At 43.2% G+C, this 25766-nt stretch overlaps 1 protein-coding gene across 13 annotated transcripts in view; it reads right to left on the bottom strand.

Annotated features, from left to right (window-relative positions):
- Positions 1 to 25228, bottom strand: part of BCAS3 (BCAS3 microtubule associated cell migration factor) — a 704563-nt gene extending 679335 nt beyond the window's left edge. For all 13 annotated transcript variants that reach the window (XM_017950665.3, XM_017950664.3, XM_017950669.3 and 10 more), the window contains exons 1-4: positions 25102 to 25228; positions 23444 to 23531; positions 18978 to 19032; positions 13197 to 13272 (exon numbers count right to left, since the gene is read on the bottom strand). In XM_017950665.3, the coding sequence (XP_017806154.1) occupies positions 13197 to 13272; positions 18978 to 19032; positions 23444 to 23526 (214 nt within the window). In that variant the 5' untranslated portion in view covers positions 23527 to 23531; positions 25102 to 25228. The remainder of the gene's footprint in view (positions 1 to 13196; positions 13273 to 18977; positions 19033 to 23443; positions 23532 to 25101) is intronic.
- Positions 25229 to 25766: the final 538 nt, after the last annotated feature.

The following is a 25766-nucleotide window of genomic DNA, read 5'->3' as shown; positions in this document are numbered from 1 at the left end:
ATGTTTTATATACTATATTCTTAGAATACACAGAAGAGAAAATATATTTACTATCCATTAATGGAAGTGGATCATCAAAAAAGTCTTCATCCTGCTGGGCGCGGTAGCTCAGGCCTGTAATCCCAGCACTTCGGGAGGCTGAGGCGGGTGGATCACCTGAGGTCAGGAGTTCTAGACCAGCCTGGCCAACATGGTGAAACCCTATCTCTACTAAAAATACAAAAAATTAGCCGGGAGTGGTGGTGGGCACCTGTAATCCCAGCTACTGGGGAGGCTGAGGCAGAAGAATTGCTTAAACCCGGGAGGTGGAGGTTGCAGTGAGCCAAGATCACACCACCGCACTCCAGCCTGGGCAACAACAGTGAAATTCTGTCTCCAAAACAAAAAAAGTTTTCATCCTTGTCTTCACAGTGAGTAGGCTAAGGAAGAGGAAGAATAGGAGGGGTTGGTCATCTCCCTCAGGGTTAACAGAGACAGAGGAAGTGGAGGAGAGTAGAAGGGAAGGCAATAGAGGCAGGCATGCTCAGTATAACTTTATGGAAATATACTGTACTTTCTCTCTGACATTTTTGCAAATTTCTCTAAAAATGTTTCTATACAGTACCAATCCTTCTTCCACCATTTGCTTTCATTTCAGTGCCAGTATTATAGAAAGATCTATGTTTAAAAGAAGTCAAAAGCAGTCTTAAACAATTGGAAGCTTTCTGGCAGACTGTCTAACATCAATCTTCTGGCACTGTTTCTTCTATATCTTCTTCCTCATCATCTGGCACTGGTTTGGAAGCACTGAGCTCCATCAATCTGTCTTCTCTTAACTTCTCTGCTGTGGTATCTATTAATTCTTGAATTTCTCCAAAATCAGTATCTTGAAATGCTTCACTTCTCATCTTTTTTGCCATATCTACAATTTATTTATTTTTTTTTCTTTTTTTTTTTTTTTTGAGACAAGTCTCACTCTGTTGCCCAAGCTGGAATGCAGTGGCATGATCTCGGCTCACTGAAACTCTGCCTCCCAGGCTCAAGCGATTCTCATGCCTCAGCCTCCCAAGTAGCTGGGATTACAGGCATCACCACTTCTGGATAATTTTTGTATTTTTAGTAGAGACAGGGTTTTGCCATGTTGGCCAGGCTGCTCTCGAACTCCTGACCTAAGGTGATCTGCCAGCCTGGGTCTCCCAAAGTGCTGGGATTACAGGGATGAGCCACCATGCCCAGCCCTCTTTCATGACTTTCTTGATGGTACCTATCATAAATCCTGTAAGTCATGCAAAACATCTGGACAGTTTTCCCCAGCAGGAATTTATCGTTTCAAGCTTGCTGACTTTCATGGTTATTTCTGTAACACTGACGGCACCTTCAAGGGTGTGATCCTTCCAGACTTTCCTGATTTCTATCAGCGTTCTCTTTCACAGAGTTGACAATCCTTTCCATAGAGTACCATGTGTGGTGAGCCTTAAAAGGTCTGTGTGACCCTTTGATCTAGAGGCCTGTGTCAAGATAGAGACACTGTGTCTCTGGAGGCAAGTAGGCCACTTCCATACCTTTGGTGTTGAATTCATGAGATTTCACGTGGCCACGGGCACTGTGGTTTTTTTTTTTTTTTTTTTTTTTTTGGCTCAATCTCAGCTAACTGTAACCTCTGCCTCCCGGGTTCAAGCGATTCTCCTGCCTCAGCCTCCTGAGTAGCCAGGATTACAGGCATGCACCACCATGCCTGGCTAATTTTTGTACTAGTAGAAACGGGGCATCACCATGTCAGCCAGGCTGGTCTTGGAAACCTCAAGTGATCCACCCGTCTCGGCCCCCCAAAGTGCTGGGATTACAGGCGTGAAGCACTGCACCCAGCTTCAAAAAAAACTTTAAAAGGCAGTCTCTTACTGGTCAGGTACTTCCTGACTTTGGGAACAAGCATCAATGGAGCCAATCCAGAAAAAGGGTTCCCACTATCTAGTCTTCTTGTTATACAAGGAAAAGACTAGCAGTTGCTGTTTATCTTTTCCCTCCAAGGCTGGGGGATGAGCAGCATTATAGATAAGGACAGTCCTGATTATAAACTTGACTGCATTTGCACAAAACAATAGAGGTAGTCTATCCCTTCCTAGCCTTAATTCCGGGTGCACACTTCTCTTCCTTACTAATAAATGTCTTCTGTGGCTTTTTTTTCCCAGAATAGGGCACTTCTGTCAGCATTAAAAACTCGTTCAGGCAGATAACCTTTCTCCTCAATGATTTTCTTAATGGCATCTGGGAACTCCCCTGCTGCCTCTTGGTTGGCAGAAGCTGCTTCTTTTTATCTTGACATTTTTTAAACCAAACTTCTTTCCACAATTATCAAACCACCCTTTTCTGGCATTAAATTCTCCAGTTTTAGATTTTTCACCACCTTCCTTTTGCTTTAAGTTGTCATATAATGACTTCACTTTTTATCAAATCATATTAGAGTCTATAGGTAACTCTTTCTTACAGCATCCTGCACCCCTGTAAAAGCTGCATTTATCTTAATTTTTTTTTTTTTTTTTTTTTTTTTTTGAGACAAGGTTTCACTCCCATTGCCTAGGCTGAAGTGTAATGTGCTATCTCAGCTCACTGCAACCTCTGCCTCCCAAGCTCAAGCAGTCTCCTACCTGGGACTATAAGCACACGCCACCACATTCAGCTAATTTTTATAGAGACAGGGTTTTGCCATGTTGCCCAGGCTGGTCTCTACAAAAAAATACAAAAGTTAGCCAGGCGCTGTGGTGCACACCTAGAGTCCCAGTTACCTGGGAGGCTGAGTTGGGAGGACTGCTTGAGCCCCAGAGGTGGAGGCTGCAGTGAGCTGAGACTATACCACTGCACTCCAGCTTGGGTGACAGAGGAAGACGCTGTCTCGAAGAAAAAAAAAAAAAAATTCCTTTTCTTTTTTTACAATAGTCCTTAGGCCAGATTTCTTTATCTTGAAATGGTGGGCAATCACAGCTGCAGACTTCAATCTACAGTACATATCAATCAATTCAACTTTTTATCATGATGTCATGACTTCTCTCTGTTTCAATCTCCAGCATCACTAGTGGGCACTTCATATGGGACCCATTGTGCTATTCAAGGTTTATAGTGTTACAATTAACATGATGCAAAATAGGTGAGAATCCAAAGATATCACTTTCTACTGTGACACAGCAATTTACTGGAAACATCAACTGCTCACCAGAGATGATTTTAAGTGAATACTTGTAATTCTTGAGCTCCCTGTGACAGCAGCAGGAGGTCCCTACAAAATTATTACAGTAGTACTGTATGTAGTACAGTTAATTTTATGCAGTTAAAATTCAATACTGCATCTATACATTTGTTTACATGATTATATATGGCACCACGTACTGTCTGTTAAGTGTGTGTGCACATTTCGATACATCTTAACTTTTTATAATAGATTTGTGTGTGTATATCTATACATACATATATACATAGAAAGAGAGACAGACAGAGATACATCCTTTTTTTTTTTTTTTTTTTTTTTTTTTGGGACAGAGTCTCGCTCTGTCACCCAGGCTGGAGTGCACTGGCGCAATCTTGGCACACTGCAATCTCCACCTCCTGGGCTCTAGCACATCTCCTGCCTCAGCCTCCTAAGAAGCTGGGATTACAGGCATGTGCCACCACGCCCAGCTAATGGTTTTTTATGGGTTTTTTTGTTTTTTGGGCGTTTTTTTTGTATTTTTAGTAGAGATGGAGTGTCACTATGTTGGCCAGGCTGAACTCCTGACCTCAAATAATCCACCCGCCTTGGCCTCCCAAAGTGCTGGGATTACAGACGTGAGCCACCGTGCCCGGCCTAGATTTGTGTGTATTTTATAGTAAATGATAAAATAGGTTAGTATCTATACATCTTATGCATTCATATCTTTTTCTTAATTTTTTTGATGTTTCTAGGCTACGTGGTTCATCTGCAAGTTTTTTCAAAGTGTCACACAAATCTCCAAAAAATTTTTCAACATATTTATTCCAAAAAGTCTGGGTATAACTAAAGTGGACCTGCATGGTTCAAATCTATGTTATTAAAGGGTCAACTGTGTTCTATTTTTTAGGTGTTGTTTACATAAGCAATGGATTTGTAAAAACTCATTCACTAATCTATACTTTTGCGTTATTTGCCATATTTTGTACAATAAATGTTTTTTAAAATCATAAAGCAATAAACATTCCTCTTCCTTGACTTGATTTCATCAATCTTCTCTCTGACTTTTTTTTTTTTTTGGAGACAGACTCTGACTCCATCACCCAGGCTGGAGTGCAGTTGTATGATCTCAGCTCACTGCAACCTCCATCTCTAGTGCCTCAGCCTCCTGAGTAGCTGGAATTACAGATGTGCGTCACCACGCCTAGCTAATTTTTGTATTTTTAGTAGAGGCAGGGTCTTGCCATGTTAGCCAGGCTGGTCTCAAACTCCTGACGTCAAGTGATCTGCCCACCTAGGCCTCCCAAAGTGCTGGGATTACAGGCGTGAGCCACTGCACCCGGCCTCCCCTCTCCTAGAAGCTAAATTCCTTAACTGGGTTATTCACAACTGTCATCATTTTTCATCTAACATTTACCCCAAACCCACTTCAGAATGTCCCTAACACTCCTCCCAAGTGATTTTTGGTCACCACTAATGGTGACCAATAATCTCTAAGTTGTTCAATCCAATAGATAATTTTCAAGCACATCTTTTTTTTTTTTTTTTTTTTTTTTTTTGAGACGGAGTCTTGCTCTGTCTCCCAGGCTGTAGTGCAGTGGCGAGATCTCGGCTCACTGCAAGCTCCGCCCCGCCAGGTTCATGCCATTCTCCTGCCTCAGCCTCCCGAGTAGCTGGGATTACAGGCGCCCACCACCACGCCCGGAATTTTTTGTATTTTTTAGTAGAGACGGGGTTTCACCGTGTTAGCCAGGATGGTCTCGATCTCCTGACCTCGTGATCCACCCGCCTTGGCCTCCAAAAGTGCTGGGATTACAGGCATGAGCCACCATGCCTGGCCCAAGCACATCTTTTTAGACTACTCAGCAACTATAACCAATGGTCACCATCTATTCCTTAAAATACTCTCCCTTGGTCTTTCAGGGATAATCCCCTAACTTTTCTCCACTTTCTCTAGTCACTCCTTCACCATTCTCTCTACTGTGGCATTCTTTTCTACCTAGTCTCTAAATACTGGAGTTACTCAAAACCAATTTCTAAATTTCCATTTCTTACCATATATCCTCTCCTAGGTTAACTCATTCCACCCATTGCTTCAATTAGTATCTGCTAGTGACTTCCTCAATATGGAGTTTGGATGTCTCAATAGAAGTGCGAATTCCACTCAAAGATCATGATTTCCTCACCAAGCCTGATTTTCCTCCAGGGTTCCTTATTTTGGTGAAAAGCATCACTATCCCATTGGCAAAGCCAGGAACCACTTTCTCCCTCACCTATAACAGTAAATCTATCCCAAGTCCCTGTGTCTTCCTAAACTGTTCTCTTCATTCCTCTTACACCACCACCACCCTGTCCCAGCTACAACAGCTACTCCAAAAGCATACATGGCTTCCCACATCCACCACTGCTCACCAAACTTCACATTAGAGTTGAACTGCTGTTTTTTGTTTTTGTTTTTGAGACAGTGTCTCACTCTGTTGTGCAAACTGGAGTACAATGATACAAACAAGACCCATTACAGCCTTAACCTCCTCAGCTCAAGCAATCCTCTTGCCTCAGCCTCCCATGTAGCTGGGACCACAGGTATGCGCCACCATGCCTGGCTAATTTTTTTATTTTTTTGTAGAGATGGGATTTCACTCTGTTGCCCAAGCTGGTCTCAAACTTCTGACCTCAAGCAGTCCTCCACCTTGGCCTCCCAAAGTGCTGAGATTACTGGTGTGAACCACCATGCCCAGCCAAAACTGCTCTTTTTTTTTTGAGATGAAGTCTTTCTCTGTCACCCAGGCTGGAGTGCAGTGGCTCGATCTTGGCTCACTGCAACCCCCACCTCCCAGCAGCAAACTGCTCTTTTAAAAACACAAATAATGGCATACCTCTTTACCTCCATCTCCCGCATTAGTGACTTCCTACTCTTAAACATAAAAATCAAAACCGGCCGGGCGCGGTGGCTCACGCCTGTAATCCTAACACTTTGGGAGGCCGAGGCGGGTGGATCACGAGGTCAGGAGATCGAGACCATCCTGGCGAACATGGTGAAACCCCATCTCTATTAAAAATACAAAAAAATTAGCTGGGCGTGGTGGCAGGCGCCTGTAGTCCCAGCTTCTAGGGAGGCTGAGGCAGGAGAATGCCGTGAACCCGGGAGGCGGCAGAGCTTGCAGTGAGTGGAGATCACGCCACTGCACTCCAGCCTAGGCGACAGAGCGAGACTCGGTTTCAAAAAACAAAAATCAAAACCATTAAATGGCTAATACATCAGTAATTCTTTAATGCCCATTTTCTTTCAACAGGAATTCACTGTTGCAATGTTAATAGCACATGATTCCACACCCAGCAAAATTCAGCATTATAAAATTATGTACCTAGGGCATAATTATTTTTATACCTGACATTTAAATGGTGTTTTTGGCCAGGCGTGGTGGTTCACGCCTGTAATCCCAACACCTTGGGAGGCCGAGGCGGGCAGATCACTTGAGGTCAAGAGTTCAAGACCAGCCAGGCCGACATGCTCAAACTAAAATACAAAAATTACTAAAAATACAAAAATTAGCTGGGCATGATGGTGCATGCTTGTAATCCTAGCTACTTGGGAAGCTGAGGCAGGAGGACTGCTTGAACCCAGGAGACAGAGGTTGCAGTGAGTCAAGTTTGTGCCACTATACCCCAGCCTAAGAGACAGAATGAGACTCCATCTCATAAACAAATAAATAAATGTTGTTTATAAGTTTCTATGTGCTTTTGTGTACATCATCAAATCTGACATATCAATTGTGTTTTATTTATTTATTTTTGAGACGGAATCCTGTTTTGTTGTTGTTGTTGTTTGTTTTTTGTTTTTTTTTGAGACGGAGTCTTGCTCTGTCCCCAAGGCTGGAGTGCAGTTATGCAATCTCGGCTCACTGCAACCTCTGCCTCCCAGGTTCAAGCAATTCTCTCTGCCTCAGCCTCCCAAGCAACTGGGATTACAGGTGCCCACCACCACACCCAGCTAATTTTTGTATTATTTAGTAGAGATGGGGTTTCACCATGTTGGCCAGGCTGGTCTTGAACTCCTGACCTCAGGTGATCCACTCGCCTCAGCCTTCCAAAGTGCTAGGATTACAGGGAGCCACCGTGACTACTTATTTCTTATTGGTTTTTCCTATTCTACCTCTAAATCTGAACTTTACGGTCTTTCCTATAGAGACATCTAGCATTTTTGCATGGTTTCAGCCAACTACAATGTCCTCCCTTCCTTTGATTCACCCATCCTTCAAAAACTTGTCCAGTCTTAACTTACCTGTGAATCTTCCATGACTGCACTTATACTTCCCTTAGAAAACTGTTTGCACCAGGGAGGATAGGGTTGGCTGATTTCTACTCACACCAAAGTCAAGGTGAAGTGTGAAACCACCTTTTTTTTTTTTTTTGAGACAGAGTCTCACTCTGTCACCCAGGCTGGAGGCAGGAAGGACCTCAGCTCACTGCAACCTCCACCTCCTGGGTTCAAGCAATTCTCCTGCCTCAGCCTCCCAAGTAGCTGGGATTACGGGCACCCGCCACCATGCCCAGCTTTTTTTTTTTTTTTTTTGTATTTTTAGTGGAGACGGGGTTTTACCATGTTGGCCAGGCTGGTCTCAAACTCTTGACCTCAGGAGATCCACCTGCCAAACTGCTGGGATTACAGGCATGAGCCACCAAGCCCGGCCAAAACTGAATCTTTCTTCTCAAACCTGCTTCTTTCTTTTCCTTCTTCCCTTCCCTCTTTCCCTCCCTCATTTATTCATTCATTCATTCAGAGATAGGGTCTTGCCCTGTCACCCAGTCTGAAGTGCACTGGCACAAACACAGCTCACTGAAGCCTCGACCTCCTGGACTGAAGCAATCCTCCCACCTCAGCCTCTCGAGTAGCTAGGACTACAGAGACATACCACCACACCCAGCTAATTTGTTTTGTATTTTTTTTGGTAGAGATGGGGTTTTGCCATGTTGCCCAGGCTGGTCTTGAACTCCTGGGTTCAAGTGATCTACCCATCTTGGCCTCCCAAAGTTCTGGGATTATAAGCATGAGCCACTGCGCCCAGCCTGTCCAGTCATTTTTGTACACTCTAAAAGGTAAATGATGATAGAAGCAGAAAACAACACTTCACCTAGAGGATCCCCTATGCAAAGATCCTGAGGCATGAAAAGTTCTGTGGCTTTAATGACCTGAAAGGTAAGTAGGGTCAGTGGACAGCTGCTAAGGAGAGACAATTAGATGGGAAAAGAAATCAGAGTTTGAGGCATCTATGGGATACCTACTTGAGGATGTCTAGAAGGCATCTTCATGTAGCTGTCCCACAGATCGAAGGGACCCAAGCCTCTAGAGCAATAGAAGCTTATAAGCATTTTCTTTTAGAGATGGGGTCTCACTATGTTGCCCAGGTTGGACTGCAGTGGCTATTCACAGATGCAATCTCACTACTGATCAGCATGGGAGTTTTAACTATTTCTGAACTGGGCTGGTTCACCCCTCCTTAGGCAACCTGGTGGTTCCCCACTCCTGGGAAGTCACCATACTGATGCGGAATTTTGTGCAGACACCCAATTGGCATAGCACATTATAGCCCAGAACTCCTGGACTCAAGCGATTCTCCTACCTCAATCTCCTGAGCTGCTGGGACTACAGGTGTGTGCCACTGCACTCCAGCCTAGGTGAAAAAGTGAGACTCTTGTCAAAAAAAAAAAAAAAAAATGGCCAAGTATGAAGTATGGGATTAGGAGATGGTAAGAATTTCACTGCACAGGTTAGAAAGCGATTCCCATTATACTAGAGTAAACCAGCATCAATTTGATTTGATGTAGTCTGGGATTCAAACTATATTCTCACGTTTAGAGAATTTGACAGAAAAATGTCAGAATGTTAATGTGGGCAAGCTGTAGCAGCTATTACCTTTGCGTACCTCACACACTTCCTACTCTGTAACTCCCTCTTTTCTGGTAACTAATTTTATCCTCCATCAAGCACAGGGATAGGCACATGACCAGCTGAGCAATTCTAGTGCTACATCCTTGGCCCCAGCAACTATTCCAATAATGGGAGAGTGACTCAGACTGAGCCATCCGGATCTCCTAATGAATACTTTTTCCTCTTTGATTGTATCATATAATCATAAAGGTATGAATAAAGAGCTTTGAGTAACCACTGCACCAACTCTCTCTTTGTTAAAGAAGTCAAAGAAGAGATGCAAACATTCAGAAAGAAGTAGTGACAAGAAGTGGACAAAGATTAAAAGTGTGAAGCCCCTATCCTTCCCAGATCCATGAGTAGATTATTTTTAAATCCCCTATGAGCCCAAGTATAGTGGCTCATGCCTGTATCCCAGCACTTTAGGAGACTGAGGCAGGAGGATTCCTTGAGGCCAGTAGTTCAAGATCAGCCTGGGCAGCATAGCAAGACCTCATCTTTACAAAAAAATTTAAAAATAAGCTGGGCATGGAGGCATGTGCCTATAGTGCTAGCTACTTGGGAGGCTGTGGCAGGAGGATCACATGAGCCCAGCAGTTCAAAGTTGCAGTGAGCTATGATCATTTCACTGCATTCTAGCCTGAATGACACAGGGAGACCCTGTCTCTAAAAATAAAATTTAAAATCCCCTAAGGAACACAGTATAGTGGTTCCTCAAAAAATTTAAAAAAGAATTGCCATATGATACAATTCCACTAGAAGAGATATTTGTACACCCATGTTCATTACAGCATTGTTCACAAAGCCAAAACGTAGAAGCAATGCAAATGTCTTTCAATAAATGAATGAATAAAATAAAATGCAGTATAGGCTGGGCATGGTGGCTCACACCTGTAACCCCAACACTTTGGGAGGCCGAGGCGGGCAGACCACAAGGTCAAGAGACCATCCTGGCTAACATAGTGAAACCCCGTCTCTACTAAAAATACAAAAGTCAGCTGGGTGTGCTGGCAAATCCCTATAGTCCCAGATGCTAATGAGGACAAGGCAGAAGAATCGCTTAAACCCGGGAGGTGGAGGCTGCAGTGAGCTGAGATTGCGCCACTGCACTCCAGGCTGGGTGGCAGAGCGAGACTCCATCTCAAAAAAAAAAAAGTCGTATATACATATAATGAAGCATGATTCAGCCTTAAAAAGGAACAAAACTCTGACACGTGCTACAACATGAATGAACCTTGGGAAAATTATGTTAAGTGAAATAAGGCAATCACAAAAAGGCAAATAATCTATTATTCTACCTAGGTGAGGTCCCTAAAGTAGTTAAAAATCATAGAAATGGAAAGTAGAGGCCGGGCGCGGTGGCTCAAGCCTGTAATCCCAGCACTTTGGGAGGCTGAGACGGGCGGATCACGAGGTCAGGAGATCGAGACCATCCTGGTTAACACAGTGAAACCCCGTCTCTACTAAAAATACAAAAAAATTAGCCAGGCGTGGTGGCGGGCGCCTGCAGTCCCAGCTACTAGGGAGGCTGAGGCAGGAGAATGGCGTAAACCCGGGAGGCGGAGCTTGCAGTGAGCCGAGATCCGGCCACTGCACTCCAGCCTGGGCGACAGAGCGAGACTCCGTCTCAAAAAAAAAAAAAGAAATTAATATTTTACTCTCCATAAAGAGGGCCCAACAAATTGTTATTATTTGAAAGAATAAGCTAACAGAGAGTCCCAAATTCATATGAAACCAATCTGTAAAAGTGACACTCAGACTTTCTCATCCTGGACGGTGGCTCTAAAAAGAAAAAAAGGCTTCATATTTGAAAAGTCTTTGAGGAAAAGGCAACTTACAGAATAGGAGAAAATGTTTTCAAATCTTATATCTAATAAGGAATTAATACCCAGAATATTTAGAAAACTCCTAAAACTAAATAAACAAACAAAACCACACAATTCAAAAATGGGCAATGGACTTGAAGAGGCATTTCTCCAAAGAAGCTAAATGAATTCCAATAAGCACATAAAAAGATGCTCAACATTACTAATCATTAGGGAAATCCAAATCAAAACCACAACCCAGTCCCAGTAGGATGGCTACTATCAAAAAAAAAGAGAGAGAGGAAACTTCAGGACCCTTGTACATTGTTGGTGGGAATGAAAAATGGTACATTCACTGAGGAAAACCATGGTGGTTCCTCAAAACATTAAAAACAAAATTACTATATAAGCCAGCAATTCTCAAAAGTACAGTCTCAAAGAGATAGGAGGCTGGGCGCAGTGGCTCACACCTGTAATCCCAACACTTTGGGAGGCCGAGGCGGGTGAATCATCTGAGGTCAGGAGTATGAGACCAGCCTGGCCAACATGGTGAAACCTCGTCTCTACTAAAAATACAAAAAGTAGCTGGGCGTGATGGCGAGCGCCTTTAATCCCATCTACTCAGGGGGCTGAGACAGGAGAATCACTTGAACCCATGAGGCTCAGGTTGCAGTAAGCCAAGATCATGCCACTGCACTCCAGCCTGGGCGACAGAGTGAGACTCCGGGTTTTTTTTTGTTTGTTTTTTTGTTTTGTTTTTTGTTTTTTTGAGACGAAGTCTCGCTCTGTCGCACAGGCTGGAGTGCAGTGGCATGATTTTGGCTCACTGCAACCTTCACCTCCTGGGTTCAAGTGATTCTCCTGCCTCAGCTTCCCAAGTAGCTGGGACTGTAGGAGTGCGCCACTACGCCCGGCTAATTTTGTATTTTTAGTAGAGATGAGGTTTCACCATGTTGGCCGGGCTGGTCTTGAACTCCTGACCTCATGTGATCCTCCCACCTCAGCCTCCCAAAGTGCTGGGACGGCAAGCATGAGCCACAGTGCTCAGCCCATCCAGCCTTTTATAAATGATTGTTTTTATTTACTTATTTAAGTTTATTTATTTATTTATTTTTAGACAGGGTTGCATTCCATCACCCAGGCTAGAGTGCAGTGGCACAATCTCGGCTCACTGCAGCCTAGACCTCCCAGGCTCAAGCAATCCTCCCACCTCAGCCTCTTAAGTAGCTGAAACTACAGGCACACACAACCAAGCCTAGTTAATTTTTTAATTTTTTGTAGAGACAGGGTTGGGCTATGTTGCCCAGGCTGGTCTTGAACTCCTAAGATCAAGCGACCCTCCTGCCTCAACCTCCCAAAGTGCTGGGATTACTGGTATGAGCCACTGCGCCCTGCCTCATTCAGCCTTTAAAAGGAAGGAAATTCTGACCCATGCTACAACATAGATGAAAGTTGAGGACATTACGCTAAGTGAAATATGCCAGTTACAAAAAGGCAAATACTGTATGATTCCACTTATATGAAGTACTTGGACTAGCATAAAATTCTGTTCAGAGAAAAACAATTTTCAAGCCTAGAAAGTTCAACACTAATGATGATTTTGCAGTTATAAATCCTATACAACTGACCAAACTTGAAAAACTCCTTTTTTTTTTTTTAAATTTATTTTTTATTATTATTATACTTTAAGTTCTAGGGTACATGTGCATAATGTGCAGGTTTGTTACATATGTATACTTGTGCCATGTTGCTGTGCTGCATCCATCAACTCGTCAGCACCCATCAACTCGTCATTTACATCAGGTATAACTCCCAATGCAATCCCTCCCCTCTCCCCCCTCCTCATGATAGGCCCCGGTGTGTGATGTTCCCCTTCCCGAGTCCAAGTGATCTCATTGTTCAGTTCCCACCTATGAGTGAGAACATGCGGTGTTTGGTTTTCTGTTCTTGCGATAGTTTGCTGAGAATGATGGTTTCCAGCTGCATCCATGTCCCTACATATACACCATGGAATACTATGCAGCTATGAAAAACTCCTTTTTTAAGAAAACCATTTTTCTGCCTAAGAAAATTTTAACTCACTTTAACTTCATCAAAGTTTAACACACACTGTGTTACAGTTACTTTAAGACTTATTACACAATATTAGTTCTAAAGTTTCTGTACTGTAGTTATGCTACCTTTTATTTTGAAAACTGAAAAATTACTGTAAGAGAAAGTAATCTGACTAAAGTAGAGGCTCTCTTTTTGGAATCAGGTACTCCAAACAAACAATTCATATGTCCCAAAAAAGTTAAAACCATACCATTTAAATCTGCATTTTCAAATCTGACCCAGACTATTTTCTCCTTTTCTTCTGTTAGAGGTGTTCCACTGTAAGCCTGCATAGTAAACAGAAACATTTGAATAAACATATTTTACAGCTTTCGTATTAATGATGTTCAAAACAAAGAGTGACTTAAAGCCAACACTATACCTCTCCAACTTCACCAACCTTACATCTTGGTAACTAGAACATTTTAGAACATTATTACCCCCAGAGAATATTATCCATGTGTCTGATAACCTTGGTCAAAAGAGTTTTTAACTTATTAAAAGAACTGCAGGCTAGGCACCTGTAATCTCAGCACTTTGGGAGGCCAAGGCAGGCAGATCACTTGAGGCCAGGAGTTCAAGACCAGTCTGGCCAACATGGCGAAACTCTATCTCTACTAAAAACACAAAAATAAGCTGGGTAGGGTGTGGTGCACGCCTGTAATTCCAGCTACTGGGGAGGCTGAGACACGAGAATCACTTAAACCTGGAAGGCAGAGATTACAGTGAACAGAGATCGCACCACTGCACTCCACCCTGGATGACTGAGCAAGACTCTGTCCCCTCCACACAAAAAAGAACTGCAGAAACCTAAAATACAATGATGACAATCTATTATGAAGCATTACTATAATTCAAAGGCAAACGAAAAACTAACCATCCCCTATACTGGTCAACAAATAAGGCTTAGAAAACAAACAAAACTACTACCTTTTATCTATTAAGTTGCTAGGTGTTTGTGGCTATTATACTGTACCTATACTTTTTTTTAAGAGTATTACTGTACTTTTTTAGTCTCTTATCAAGCTTCTAGACCCAACCTATCATCTGCTTCCTGGAAGCCTGCAAGGGTCAAAAGATAAGCATTAATGGCATGATGTATCAACAGTATTCAACAGTATTCAAAAGGAGGCATCTCCCATAAAGCATGTTTTTTCTTTTACTTTTTTTTTTTTTTTTTTTTGAGACAGAGTCTCACTCTATCATCCAAGCTGGAGTGCAGTGGCATGATCTCAGCTCACTGCACCCTCTGCCTCCCGGGTTCAAGTGATTCTCCTGCCTCAGCGTCCCAAGTAGCTGGGACTACAGGCATGTGCCACCATGCCCAGCTAATTTTTTGTATTTTTAGTAGATACGGGGTTTCACCATGTTGGCCAGGCTGGTCTTGAACTCCTGACCTCCGGTGATCTGCCCCACCTCGGCCTCCCAAAGTGCTGGGATTGCATGGGTGAGCCACCACGTCCTGCCTAACATACCTTTTTTAAAAAACACCAGCTTGAGCAACATGGAGAAACCTCATCTCTACAAAAAAAAAATCTGGGCATGGTGGCATGCACCTGTAGTCCCAGCTACCCGGGAGGCTGAGATGAGAGGATCACCTGAATCTAGGAAATTGAGGCTGCAGTGAGCCATGATAGTGCCACCGCACTCCAGCCTGGGTGAGAGCAAGACTCTGTCTCAAAAAAAAAAAAAAATTTATTCCCTAATATTAATTATTTAATCTAATCAAATCTTACATTTGCATTTCTCAAAACTACAAAACTAACACTGGTGCATTACTATTAAACCCCAGACATTATTTGGATTTCACAAGCTTTCCCACTAATGCCCTTTCTCTGCTCCAGGATCCAATCCAGGATGCCACACTGCATTTAGCACAACTTCCTTTTTTCCCTGCATCAGGCTTTCCTTTCCTTTAACATGGTAAGCACTAACACTTTCAAATTCTTCTTTAGCTTAGCAGACTTACTCCTTTGCAACGTTTGATTTTTGAGTGATATGCAGAAAAAAACAAGGCTGAAGAAGGTCTTTCAGTGTATTGGGATTCTTGAACCTCTTTTTGCTTTACCTGTGAGGGGCAAATAAGTCTTGCAAAATGAGGCTTATACGCTTTTACTATGTCTTCAAGTTTTCCTCTCTCCTTAGTAGACATGGTGTTTTTTATTCAGCATTTTTGAAAAAATTCTGGGAAGCTAACTGAAGCACCTGAGCTCTGCTTTGTGTGTTCCTTACTACAGCTTCGCACAAAGGTGTATCCCGTCCTTTTTTGCCTCTTATGATCTCCTTTTCCCATGCTTAGATATTTTATTCTCAGTAAGACACAGACTCACCCATTGCCCTTCTAGCTTTCACCTGATGTCTTTATAAAAAAAAAAAAAAAAAAGTTTGTTTTGGAGTTTGTTTGTTTGTTTGTTTTTTGAGACACCCTGTCACCCTGGCTGGAGTGCAGTGGTATGATCTCAGCTCACTGCAACCTCCGCCTCCTGGGCTCAAGCAATCCTCCCATGTCAGCTTCCCAAATAGCTGGGACTACAGGTGTGTACCACTACACCTAACTAATTTTTGTATTTTTTGTAGAGATGGGGTTTTACCATGTTGCTCAGGCTGGTCTGGTACTCCTGGGCACAGGCCATCTGCCCGCCTAGGCCTCCCAAAGTGCTGGGATTACAGGTGTGAGCCACCGCGCCCAGCACCACCTGATGTCTTTATAGAGGTCAATGTACTGCCACACATTTTTTTCCTTTTCCCCCAGCACTGATTAAAAGCCCTTCTTCAAACAAGAGCAACTGATTTAGCCCTCTTATTTAGAGTCAAAACTTTCACCTCACTACTGAAAAGATTTATTTACTTCTTCTTTTATACTTCAACACTGGTTTCTAACACACGTAAACACACTCATAAGTACAAAGTTATTTTTGAATGTTATATAACATAGCTATAATCATTGTGTCAGTCTGTATGCTGTCTTATTTGTTCACTGTAGAAAAAATAATTTTCATAGTGTACTATTGCCATAAGTATAATTTTTATTTACAGCAAATTATTCTATAGGGACCATGATATGTCATTTGCTTAACTGACATTTAAGCTGGTTACAAGTTTTTACACTGAAAATGTAAAAATTTCATATATACTGAAAAGTTCTAAGCTTTAACTTTTTCTTTGTTGAATTATTTTTTTAAAATAAATTTTTGGCCAGGTGCAGTGGCTTACGCCTGTAATCCTAGCACTTTGGGAAGCCAAGGCTGGAGGATCACCTGAGGTCGGGAATTCGAGACCAGCCTGGCTAACATGGTGAAACCTCATTTCTACTAAAAATACAAAAATTAGCCAGGCATGGTGGCACATGTCTGTAATCCCAGCTACTCAGGAGGCTGAGGCAGGAGAATCCCTTGAACCTGGTAGGCAGAGGTTGCAGTGAGCTCAGATCACGCCTTTGCACTCCAGCCTGAGCAACAAGAGTGAAACTTCATCTCAAAAAAAAAAAAAAATCAATTTTCCTAAGTGAAATTATTAGATCAAGACACAACCAAGGGCAACTTCCGGCCATCAATGCTATCATAACTAGAATTCAATGGGTGATAATTAAAGAAGCTGCTACCAGTCCAACAACACATGTTCTCTCTTTAGGAGGATATTTGCAGACCCAGAGAATACCTAGGCTCCATGAATTTGATGATACCCAGAATAGAGCAGGAGGCAGAACACAATATTGGCAGAAGACATTATTTTTTAATGTCTGACCACAAAGTACCAACACAGGACTCTGAATTAAATGTGGGGAAAAAAATGTTAGAAAGCACTGTTCTCATGTCAACCAAACAGTAGAAAAAAATGTCTAATACGGGACGGGCACGGTGGCTCATGCCTGTAATCCCAGCACTTTGGGAGGCCAAGGCAGGCAGATCACAAGGTCAGGAGATCAAGACCATCGGCGAAACCCCGTCTCTACTAAAAATACAAAAATTAGCTGGACATGGCGGCAGGCGCCTGTAAGTCCCAGCTACTCGGGAGGCTGAGGTAGGAGAATGGTGTGAACCCGGGAGGCAGAGCTTGCAGTGAGCCAAGATCACGCCACTACACTCCAGCCTGGGTGACAGAATGAGACTCTGTCTCAAAACAAAAAAAAAAAGAAAAAAAAAAGTCTAATATAACAAAAAGTTACTCCTATTATTGCTTTCCTAAGCAAACTATCATCAGTAGGTGCTAAAATGATGACGTCTCACCATTACAATTAGAAACTGTAATGTCTCTGGCTCATCTGATTATTTTGACTACTGACTGTATGCCAGAAATCTACATCTCTACCCTGGATCTCCAGTCTCAAGCTCCCTCCAGGAAAGACTACTTACTATTTGCTTTGCTTTATTTTATGCTTTATATAGATGACACCCTTTAAGCCTCAAAACAAACCTACGATGAATAAGATGATTAACCTGAGTTTACACATAAGGATACTGATGTTTAGAAAGGTTCAGTAACTTGTCTAGAACTAGTAAGATACAGAGCTGAAATATAAAGTCAGATCTAATATCAAAGTCTATGTTTTTTTTTTTTTTTTTTTTTTGAGACGGAGTTTCACTCCTGTTGCCCAGGCTGGAGTGCAATCGTGTGATCTCGGCTCACCGCAACCTCTGCCTCCTCGGTTCAAGCAATTCTCCTGCCTCAGGCTTCCTGAGTAGCTGGGATTACAGGCGTGCACCACCACGCCCAGCAAATTTTTGTATTTTTAGTACAGATGGGGTTTCTCCATGTTGGTCAGGCTGGTCTAGAACTCCTGACCTCAGGTGATCCACCCGCCTCAGCCTCCCAAAGTGCTGGGATTACAGGTATGAGCCACCATACCCGGCCCAAAGTCTATGTTCTTAATCACTAAGCTACTCTAAGCCTAATGTGCAAAATGTTAAGTTATAACTTCTCTGCCAAATAAAGTAAACAGCTACTAGGATCCTATTGTCCCCACTACATTCTTACTCCATTTATCACTGTTGGATTTTATTCCACTCTATTCCTCAATTCAAATGGCATCGCATTCATTAAGCCTTCTTTGATGTCATTCAAGTGAATTTAATTGTCCTTCTACTATATTACCATAACACTCTGTTTATTTTCTCCTTTTTTTCCCACTCAGCTTTTCAGGTTGAAGGCACTTTGTTTCCTAGGATCCTCTCATAAAGCTGGGACGCTGGATCTATGAATGTCCTTTTTGAACACTCCAGTTACAGATACCCATGGTAGTCAAGGAAGACTACAAAACCATAAGGAGAAAGTATGGAAACCTCTCCCTTCAGTTGTCCCACTAGAACAGTGCTTCCCAAAGGTATCATTTCACAAGAATCACCTGAGATTCTCACTATCCCTACAAGTTACCAGTTACCATCCCAAATCAATTGTGTTAAGACTCTGAGAGAGAAAATTATTACTTTTAATAAGTATGCCAAGTGATAACTAAGTTTGGCAATAGTATAAATAGCATACTAGATAATCCCAGTAAGGCAATTCTCATTCTTTATTCTCATATTTATATAAAAGGAACAGTAAAAGACTTATCTTATCAGTTAGAGTAACAGGATACCCTAGTTGGCACAAAAGTGCAGCTCAAGATAAAAGAGATGTAGATTTGTGTTCACGTATAATATTTAGCTGTTATCTAGTTAAGGAGCGCAGAGTGTATATTGCTTTTCTCCCTTCTGACAGGCAACACTTAAATAGGACAAGAAAATATAAACCTGCGAGAGTCCCAAATCTCTACTAACAATTCACCTTGATTCTTCTTAGGAGGGCAAAGTCCTGAGGAATAACATTTACGCCACGGTCATCACAACACTGCAGCACATCTAAACAATAATGTAGTCCCACCCTACCAATGCTCAGGATGCTAAAACACCAAAAACCTTTCTGAAGTTGCTGGTACTAGTGTCAAGTTTAGGAAACCAAACATTTCAGAGCTCTCCTGACCAAAGGGAAGCTGAAAGCACATATAGACACTTACCTGCGGCACAACATCCTGCAGAAAAGTCACAACACTTTCCATGTAGGACTGCTCTCTGGAAAAGGGTGAAATGGACAATGCTGGTCAGGAGAGCTTAACATAGACCATGAAAAAAGCTCTATTTACAAGTCTTAATAAAGTCACTCGTTTTTTGTTGTTGTTGTTTGTGGTTTTGATTTTTTTTTTGGTTTTTTTTTTTTTTTGAGACATGGTCTCACTCTGTCACCCAGGCTGGAGTGCAGTGGTGTGATCTCGGCTCACTGCTGCCTCGACCTCTGGGGCTTAAGCAATCCTCCCACCTCAGGATCTCAAGTAGCTGGGACTACAGACATGCACCACCACGCCCAGCTAATCTTTGTATTTTTTGTAGAGATGGGGTTTCACCATGTTGCCCAGGCTGGTCTCAAACTTCTGAGCTCAAGCGGATCCTCCTGCCTCAGTCTTCCAAAGTGCTGGGATTACAGGCATCACTCATAATATTCAAATAAGGCAAAAAAAAAAAAAAAAAAAGGCTAACTCTTATCAGCTGATATTTCTGCTAAACTACTTTCTGGTTTCAAGGGTCTTTATATATGTTATTAAATGTAAATGAGCTTTTAACATTTTTAAACATTATCTCTTTTTAAAAGTCATGCTCTCCTAATTTGATAGAGATAGTTTCTAAGTCATATTTGAAGGAGTGATGACAGAGACCTAAGGTAGGACCTTGCTCTTGGTCAGAGCAGAAGAATGCCCTAATTAGAGCAAGTAAAATGATTGCTGATGACTCACTATCTAGTGACCTTCTCTTTAAATTGGTTATGAACCTAGTCCCTTACCTGTATATAGCAGGTGAGTCTACATTTTCTGGCAGATACAGGCATTAGAAGAAGCTATTAAGCCTTCACAGAACTTTTGGTACAGAAAAGACATACAAAAAAATTAAAATGCATAAAAATGAGGGAAAGCTGGGTACAATAGCATGTGCCTGTAGTCCCAGCTATTTACGAAGCTGAGGTGGGAGCATCATTTGAACCCAGGAGTTGGCAGCCAGGCTAGGCAACATAGCAAGACCCCATCTCTAAAAAACAAACAAAAAAAAAAAGGGGGGAAATAACATTGTTAATTAAGTAAGGACACTAAATTAATGCATTTTAAATATAAAGTACATAAACTTCAGCAAGGGGAAAAAAATAATTTCTTCAAGATACTATTTTAGGCCAGGCATGGTGGCTCATGCCTATAATCCCAGCACTTTGGGAAGCCGAGGTGGGTGGATCACTTGAGGTCAGGAGTTCAAGACAAGCCTGGCCAACATGCTGAAACCCCATCTCCACTAAATATACAAAAATTCGCTGGGTCTAGTGGTGCACCCTGTAATTCCAGCTGCTCAGGAGGCTGAAGCAGTAGAATCACTTGAACCCAGGAGGTGGAGGTTGCAGTGAGTCAAGATTGCGCCACTGCACCCCAGCTTGGGCAAAAAAGCAAGACTCCGTCTCAAAAAAACAACAACAAAAAAATCAAAATACTAATTCAAATCCATTTCAAGAGAGATGTGAAAAATCACACTTGAAAATAATATGATTTATCATAAATCCTATTAAAAAAGCAATATGCCCTAGAGACCTACAAAAATTGATTAGGCCTAAAAAAAAAAATTAGGCTACCTCTCCAACTTCATTTTTTGCCACTCTCCTTATTCTGATTCAGCCATATGCAACTTCAATTCCTAGCACACACCAAGTTCTTCTTTGAATCAAGACCTTTACACCACCTTTCTCTCTATCTGGATTCCTTCCCATCCCCTTCCCTTCCTTTTAGATCTCCAGGTTAAGTGTTGCCTCCTCTGAGAGAGCTTCCGTGACACCCTTATATATATTTTCCTTTGTCATTCTCCATTGTAGTACACTGTGCACAATCACAGCCTATAAGTGTTTTACTTATTTACTTGTTTGCTTCAGCCTAGACAATTTGACAAAACCCCATCTCTACCAAAAATTAGGCCTGGAGCAGTAGCTCACACCCGTAATCCCAGAATTTTGGGAGGCCGAGGCAGGCAGATCACCTGAGGTCAGGAGTTTGAGACCAGCCTGGCCAACATGGAGAAACGCTGTCTCTACTAAAAAATACAAAATTAGCCAGGCATGGTGGCACATGCCTATAATCCCAGCTACTCGGGAGGCTGAGGCAGGAGAATTGCTTGAACCCAGGATGCAGAGGTTGCGGTGAGCCAAGATCACACCATTGCACTCTAGCCTGAGCAAAGTGAGCAAAACTCCGTCTAAAACAAAAAACAAAAAAACAATTAGCCAGGCATGGTGATCCACGTTTGTAATCCCAGCTACTTGGGAGGCTGAGGCAAAAGAATCATTGGAACCCAGAAGGCAGAGGTTGCAGTAAGCCAAGATCATCCCACTGCACTCCAGCCTGGGCATCGGAGCGAGACTCCATCTCAAAAAAAGGAAAAAAAAAAAAGAATTTTATATAACACACACACACACACACACACATAACATATATATTGATTGACTGATTTTATTTTTTTGGAGAGAAAGTCTTGCTCTTGTCCCCCAGGCTGGAGTGCGATGGCACGATCTCAGTTCACTGCAACCTCTGCCTCCCGGGTTCAAGCAATTCTCCTGCCCCAGACTCCCGAGGAGCTAGGATTACAGGCTCCTGCCACCATGCCTGGCTAATTTTTGTAGTTTTAGTAGAGACAGGGTTTCTCCATGTTGGTTGGGCTGGTCTCAAACTCCCGACCTCAGGTGATCCGCCCACTGCCTCAGCTTCCCAAAGTGCTGGAATTACAGGTGTGAGCCACCGCGCCCAGCCATATATTTTTTTTAAGACACAGTCTCACTCTGTCACCCAGGCTGGAGCGTAATGGCACAATCACAGCTTACCACAGCCTCAAGCTCCTGAGCCCAAGTGATCCTACCATCTCAGCCTCGTGAGTAGCTAAGGCTCCAGGCACCTGCCACAACGCCTGGCTAATTTTTGTATTTTTTTAACACATGAGGGTCTCGGGATGTTGTTCAGGCTGGTGTCAAACTCCTGGGTTCAAGCAATCCTCCCACCTCAGCCTTCAAGTATACATATCTTTGGTGGGGCACAGTGGCTCACACATGTAATTCTAGCACTTTGGGAGGCCAAGGCAGGCAGATCACCTGAGGTCAGGAGTTTAAGACCAGCCTGGCCAACATGGCAAAACCCCATCTCTGCTAAAAATACAAAAATTGGCCAGGCGTGGTGGCACTCGCCTGTAATCCCAGCTACTTGGGAGGCTGAGGCAGGAGAATTGCTTGAATCTGGGAGGCAGGGGAGGAAGTGGAGGCTGCAGTGAGCTGAGATGGCGCCACTGCACTCCAGCCTGGGGGACAGAGTGAGACTCCATCTTAAAAAAAACAAAAAAGTATACATATCTTCAAACCATATTAGATTATAAGCTCCTAGTAAGTATACACATTCTTTGTCAAAGAATGCCAAAAACACAGAAACGTACTATGACACTTACTTTGAAACTTTCTGACATAGACCTAGACTAAGAGATACTTTTTACAGATAACACATGGATACATAGACAGGAACAACACACACTGGGGCCTATCAGAGTTGGGTGGGAACAGGGAGAGGATTAGCAAAAATAACTAATGGGGACTATGCTTAATACCTGGGTGATGAAACAATCTGTACAACAAACCCCTGCGACATGAGTTTCCCTATATAACGAACCTGCACATGTACCCTTTAACTTAAAAGTTAAAAGAGATACATTTTACATCACTGTCTGGTAAATACATACATACACATCTATGTGAATGTCATGAAATAATACAAACTCCCAGCTATATTTTCTATTATATTCTATTTCATTTTTTTTTTTCTTTGAAATGGAGTCTCGCTCTGTCGCCCAGGCTGGAGTGCAGTGGCATGATCTCAGCTCACTGCAAGCTCCGCCTCCTGGGTTTACGCCATTCTCCTGCCTCAGCCTCTCAAGTAGCTGGGACTACAGGCGCCCACCACCACGCCCGGCTAACTTTTTGTATTTTTAGTAGAGACGGGGTTTCACCATGTTAGCCAGGATGGTCTCGATCTCCTGACCTCGTGATCCGCCCGCCCGGGCCTCCCAAAGTGCTGGGATTACAGGCATAAGTCACCCCGCCTGGCCTCTATTTCATTTTCTACTACAACTCCTGACCCACTAAACTGATTTGACAATCCACTAACTTGTTAAACTTGGAGTTTGAAAACACTGCTCTTCGGGATTTAGCAGTGTTCTTCATGTACTCTGTAAATGTGCTGAATACATCAACTTAACTCTCCAAATTCTTCATTTGGCCTTGGCAATTATTATTATTCATCCCATAAAGCCAACATTTAAAAGATTTTTACAAAAGTAACCGCTGTTCATAAAGAAAACCTAAATGTTAGCTACTATTCTGAGTAATATTTTCTTCAGCTATTGGGTTTATCTGAAATGTGCTTACGTGACAGCCTGGGGACGAACCACAACTCCACCAGTACAACGACTGGGTCTTCTTGGGGAATCTGTAGCCATAGCTTCATTCATAAAACCTGTTTCCAGAACAAAAAAATAGAAAAACATGGATCATTGTTGGGGGTAGGGAGGAAGATTTATGATTACTCACTAGAGATCCCTTGTCAAAAATGCCTCAAATGTAGGAAACTTTCCCAGAAATTCCTGTTACACCAGAAAGGGAAAAAAAGATGAAGTAGATTTTTAATTTTTTTCAAATTATAATGAGGGGTTTGGGGGGTTATTATTATTTTTGAGATAAGAGTCTCGCTCTGTCGCCCAGGCTGAAGTTCAGTGGCACGATCTCTGCTCACCGCAATCTCTGCCTCCCAGGATCAAACAATTCTCCTGTCTAAGCCTCCAGAGTAGCTGAGATTACAGGCAAGCGCCACCATGCCGAGCTAAATTTTATATTTTTTTGTAGAGACGGGGTTTCACCATGTATCCCAGGCTGGTCTCGAACTCCTGAGCTCAAGCGATCCATCAGCCTTAGCCTCCCAAAGTGCTGAGATTACAGGCTTGAGCCACCGCGCCCATCCTGTTTTGTTTTTTAATAGGACCAGGTCTCAGAACCACAAAACAATTTAAGGAAGACTCTTGCTGTACCCCCTTGGTCTGTCGTTAACATAAATTACAAGGGTAAGAGAACCAGATCATGGGATGGGAATTTACTTAAATTTTATGTTGAGATAGTGAAAATACACACGGTACAATATTTCAAGACCAAACGGAACAAGTGACATGATACCACTCTACCTTCCAATTAAACCTATTGGGAATCTATGAGTAAAGACTGCATGGCCACAATTTCAATCACATTGATAACACCTTGCTACTGTAACCTAATCACCAGAGTTTAATAAGTAACAAACAAGTCAAGCAATTATTTATTTGACTAGTAGTAAGTAGTCAAATAAGTAACATAAACTTATATGCTGTTACAGTCCTTTACCCTTTCCCGTCACATCAGTAAATCCTAATCCTAGAATGTTTCATGACCCTCTGAATCAGAGATTTTAAGAGCATGGAGTCGGCTTGGTTAAGGTTAAAAGAGGACTGACAGCAGTATCAAAGATCTCTTACAGGGCTCAGGGAAGCCCATAGCCTGGAACTCATCTTGAAGGCACCTAAAACCATCATTTGTAAGTAGGGAGCATTCACACCTGATGTGAAAACTCCAAACCTGTGCGCCCCACCTCCTACAACCAAAACACCCTCTGCCCCAACGAGCAGAGCCACCACCTCCTCAGAGGGTACCTGCACCTCCAGCCCCTCATCCCTCTCATTCTCATCCCATTCTTGCTTTCTCGAACCACAGTCTCCCAAGCCCTGTCCTTTAAGGGCCCTGTCTCCTGAGGACGACCCTCGCCAGCCCCTCAGGCCCCAGTCTCCTGAAAGACACTCGCACGGCACTGCCCACTTAACCTCCAACACGGAGCCACCGCTGCCCCCTGCCGCCCTCCGGCCCCTTGCACTGCTCCCCTCCCCCTCCAGTATCGACACCTCTCTCTTGTCGAATTCCTGCCAGCCCGACCCAGTCCCCTCACGCCGCCAGTCCCTCGTCCTCCCCAAGCCTCCCCAAAGCCAAAGCCCCGCCAGCCCTCTCACCGGCCGCCCCGCCGGTTAACGCTGTTCTCCAGCTCTAGGCTCACTGTTTGGAGTCTCCCCGCTTGATTGACGGCAGCCACTTCCTACCACGCCTCAGCGGAACCACCCCTCTAGCCAATCCCAGAAGCAAACCGGCTATGGCCGGGCACCGCCCTTGGAGGTCAGCTTCGCCAACCAGCAAGTAGGAAAGAGGCGGACCCGCCTCCTGAATGTGTCCAATCCGCTGGGGCTGGAGGGAAAACACAACAGCATGTAAGTTCGGGTGAAGCCGACGTGTCAGGTTCGGTTGCGAACGCAGGCAGCTGGGGAGTAATTACGAACATGTACATTTTTTTTGGAAGACAGAACCTTCGTGGCTTTGAAAAGAAAATCAACATGTTCCACACTCCTGTCCCGCTCACGTGAGCGTCTCAAGTTGGAGCCGGAGGACAGGGAGACTGGTCTGTTTACATCGAATTCTCGCGACAGCTGGTTCGAAGCTCAGAGCACGTGGACATGGCAGCTGCCAATCACTTTTAGCTGGCCACTCACTCGTCCCACACTCGCCTTCTGCCCAGCCCTTGGCGATGTGTTTACCTTCCGGGAGCCTAGGCTGGCTCGCGCCGGTGATCAGCAGAGAAGGGGTTGATCTGAATAAGGGGCGCGGCCGGTAATCTCAACCATTT

This window comes from Papio anubis, chromosome 17 (assembly GCF_008728515.1).
Source record: "Papio anubis isolate 15944 chromosome 17, Panubis1.0, whole genome shotgun sequence".
Taxonomy (NCBI): domain Eukaryota; kingdom Metazoa; phylum Chordata; class Mammalia; order Primates; family Cercopithecidae; genus Papio; species Papio anubis.
This window is presented reverse-complemented; position numbering and strand designations above follow the sequence as displayed.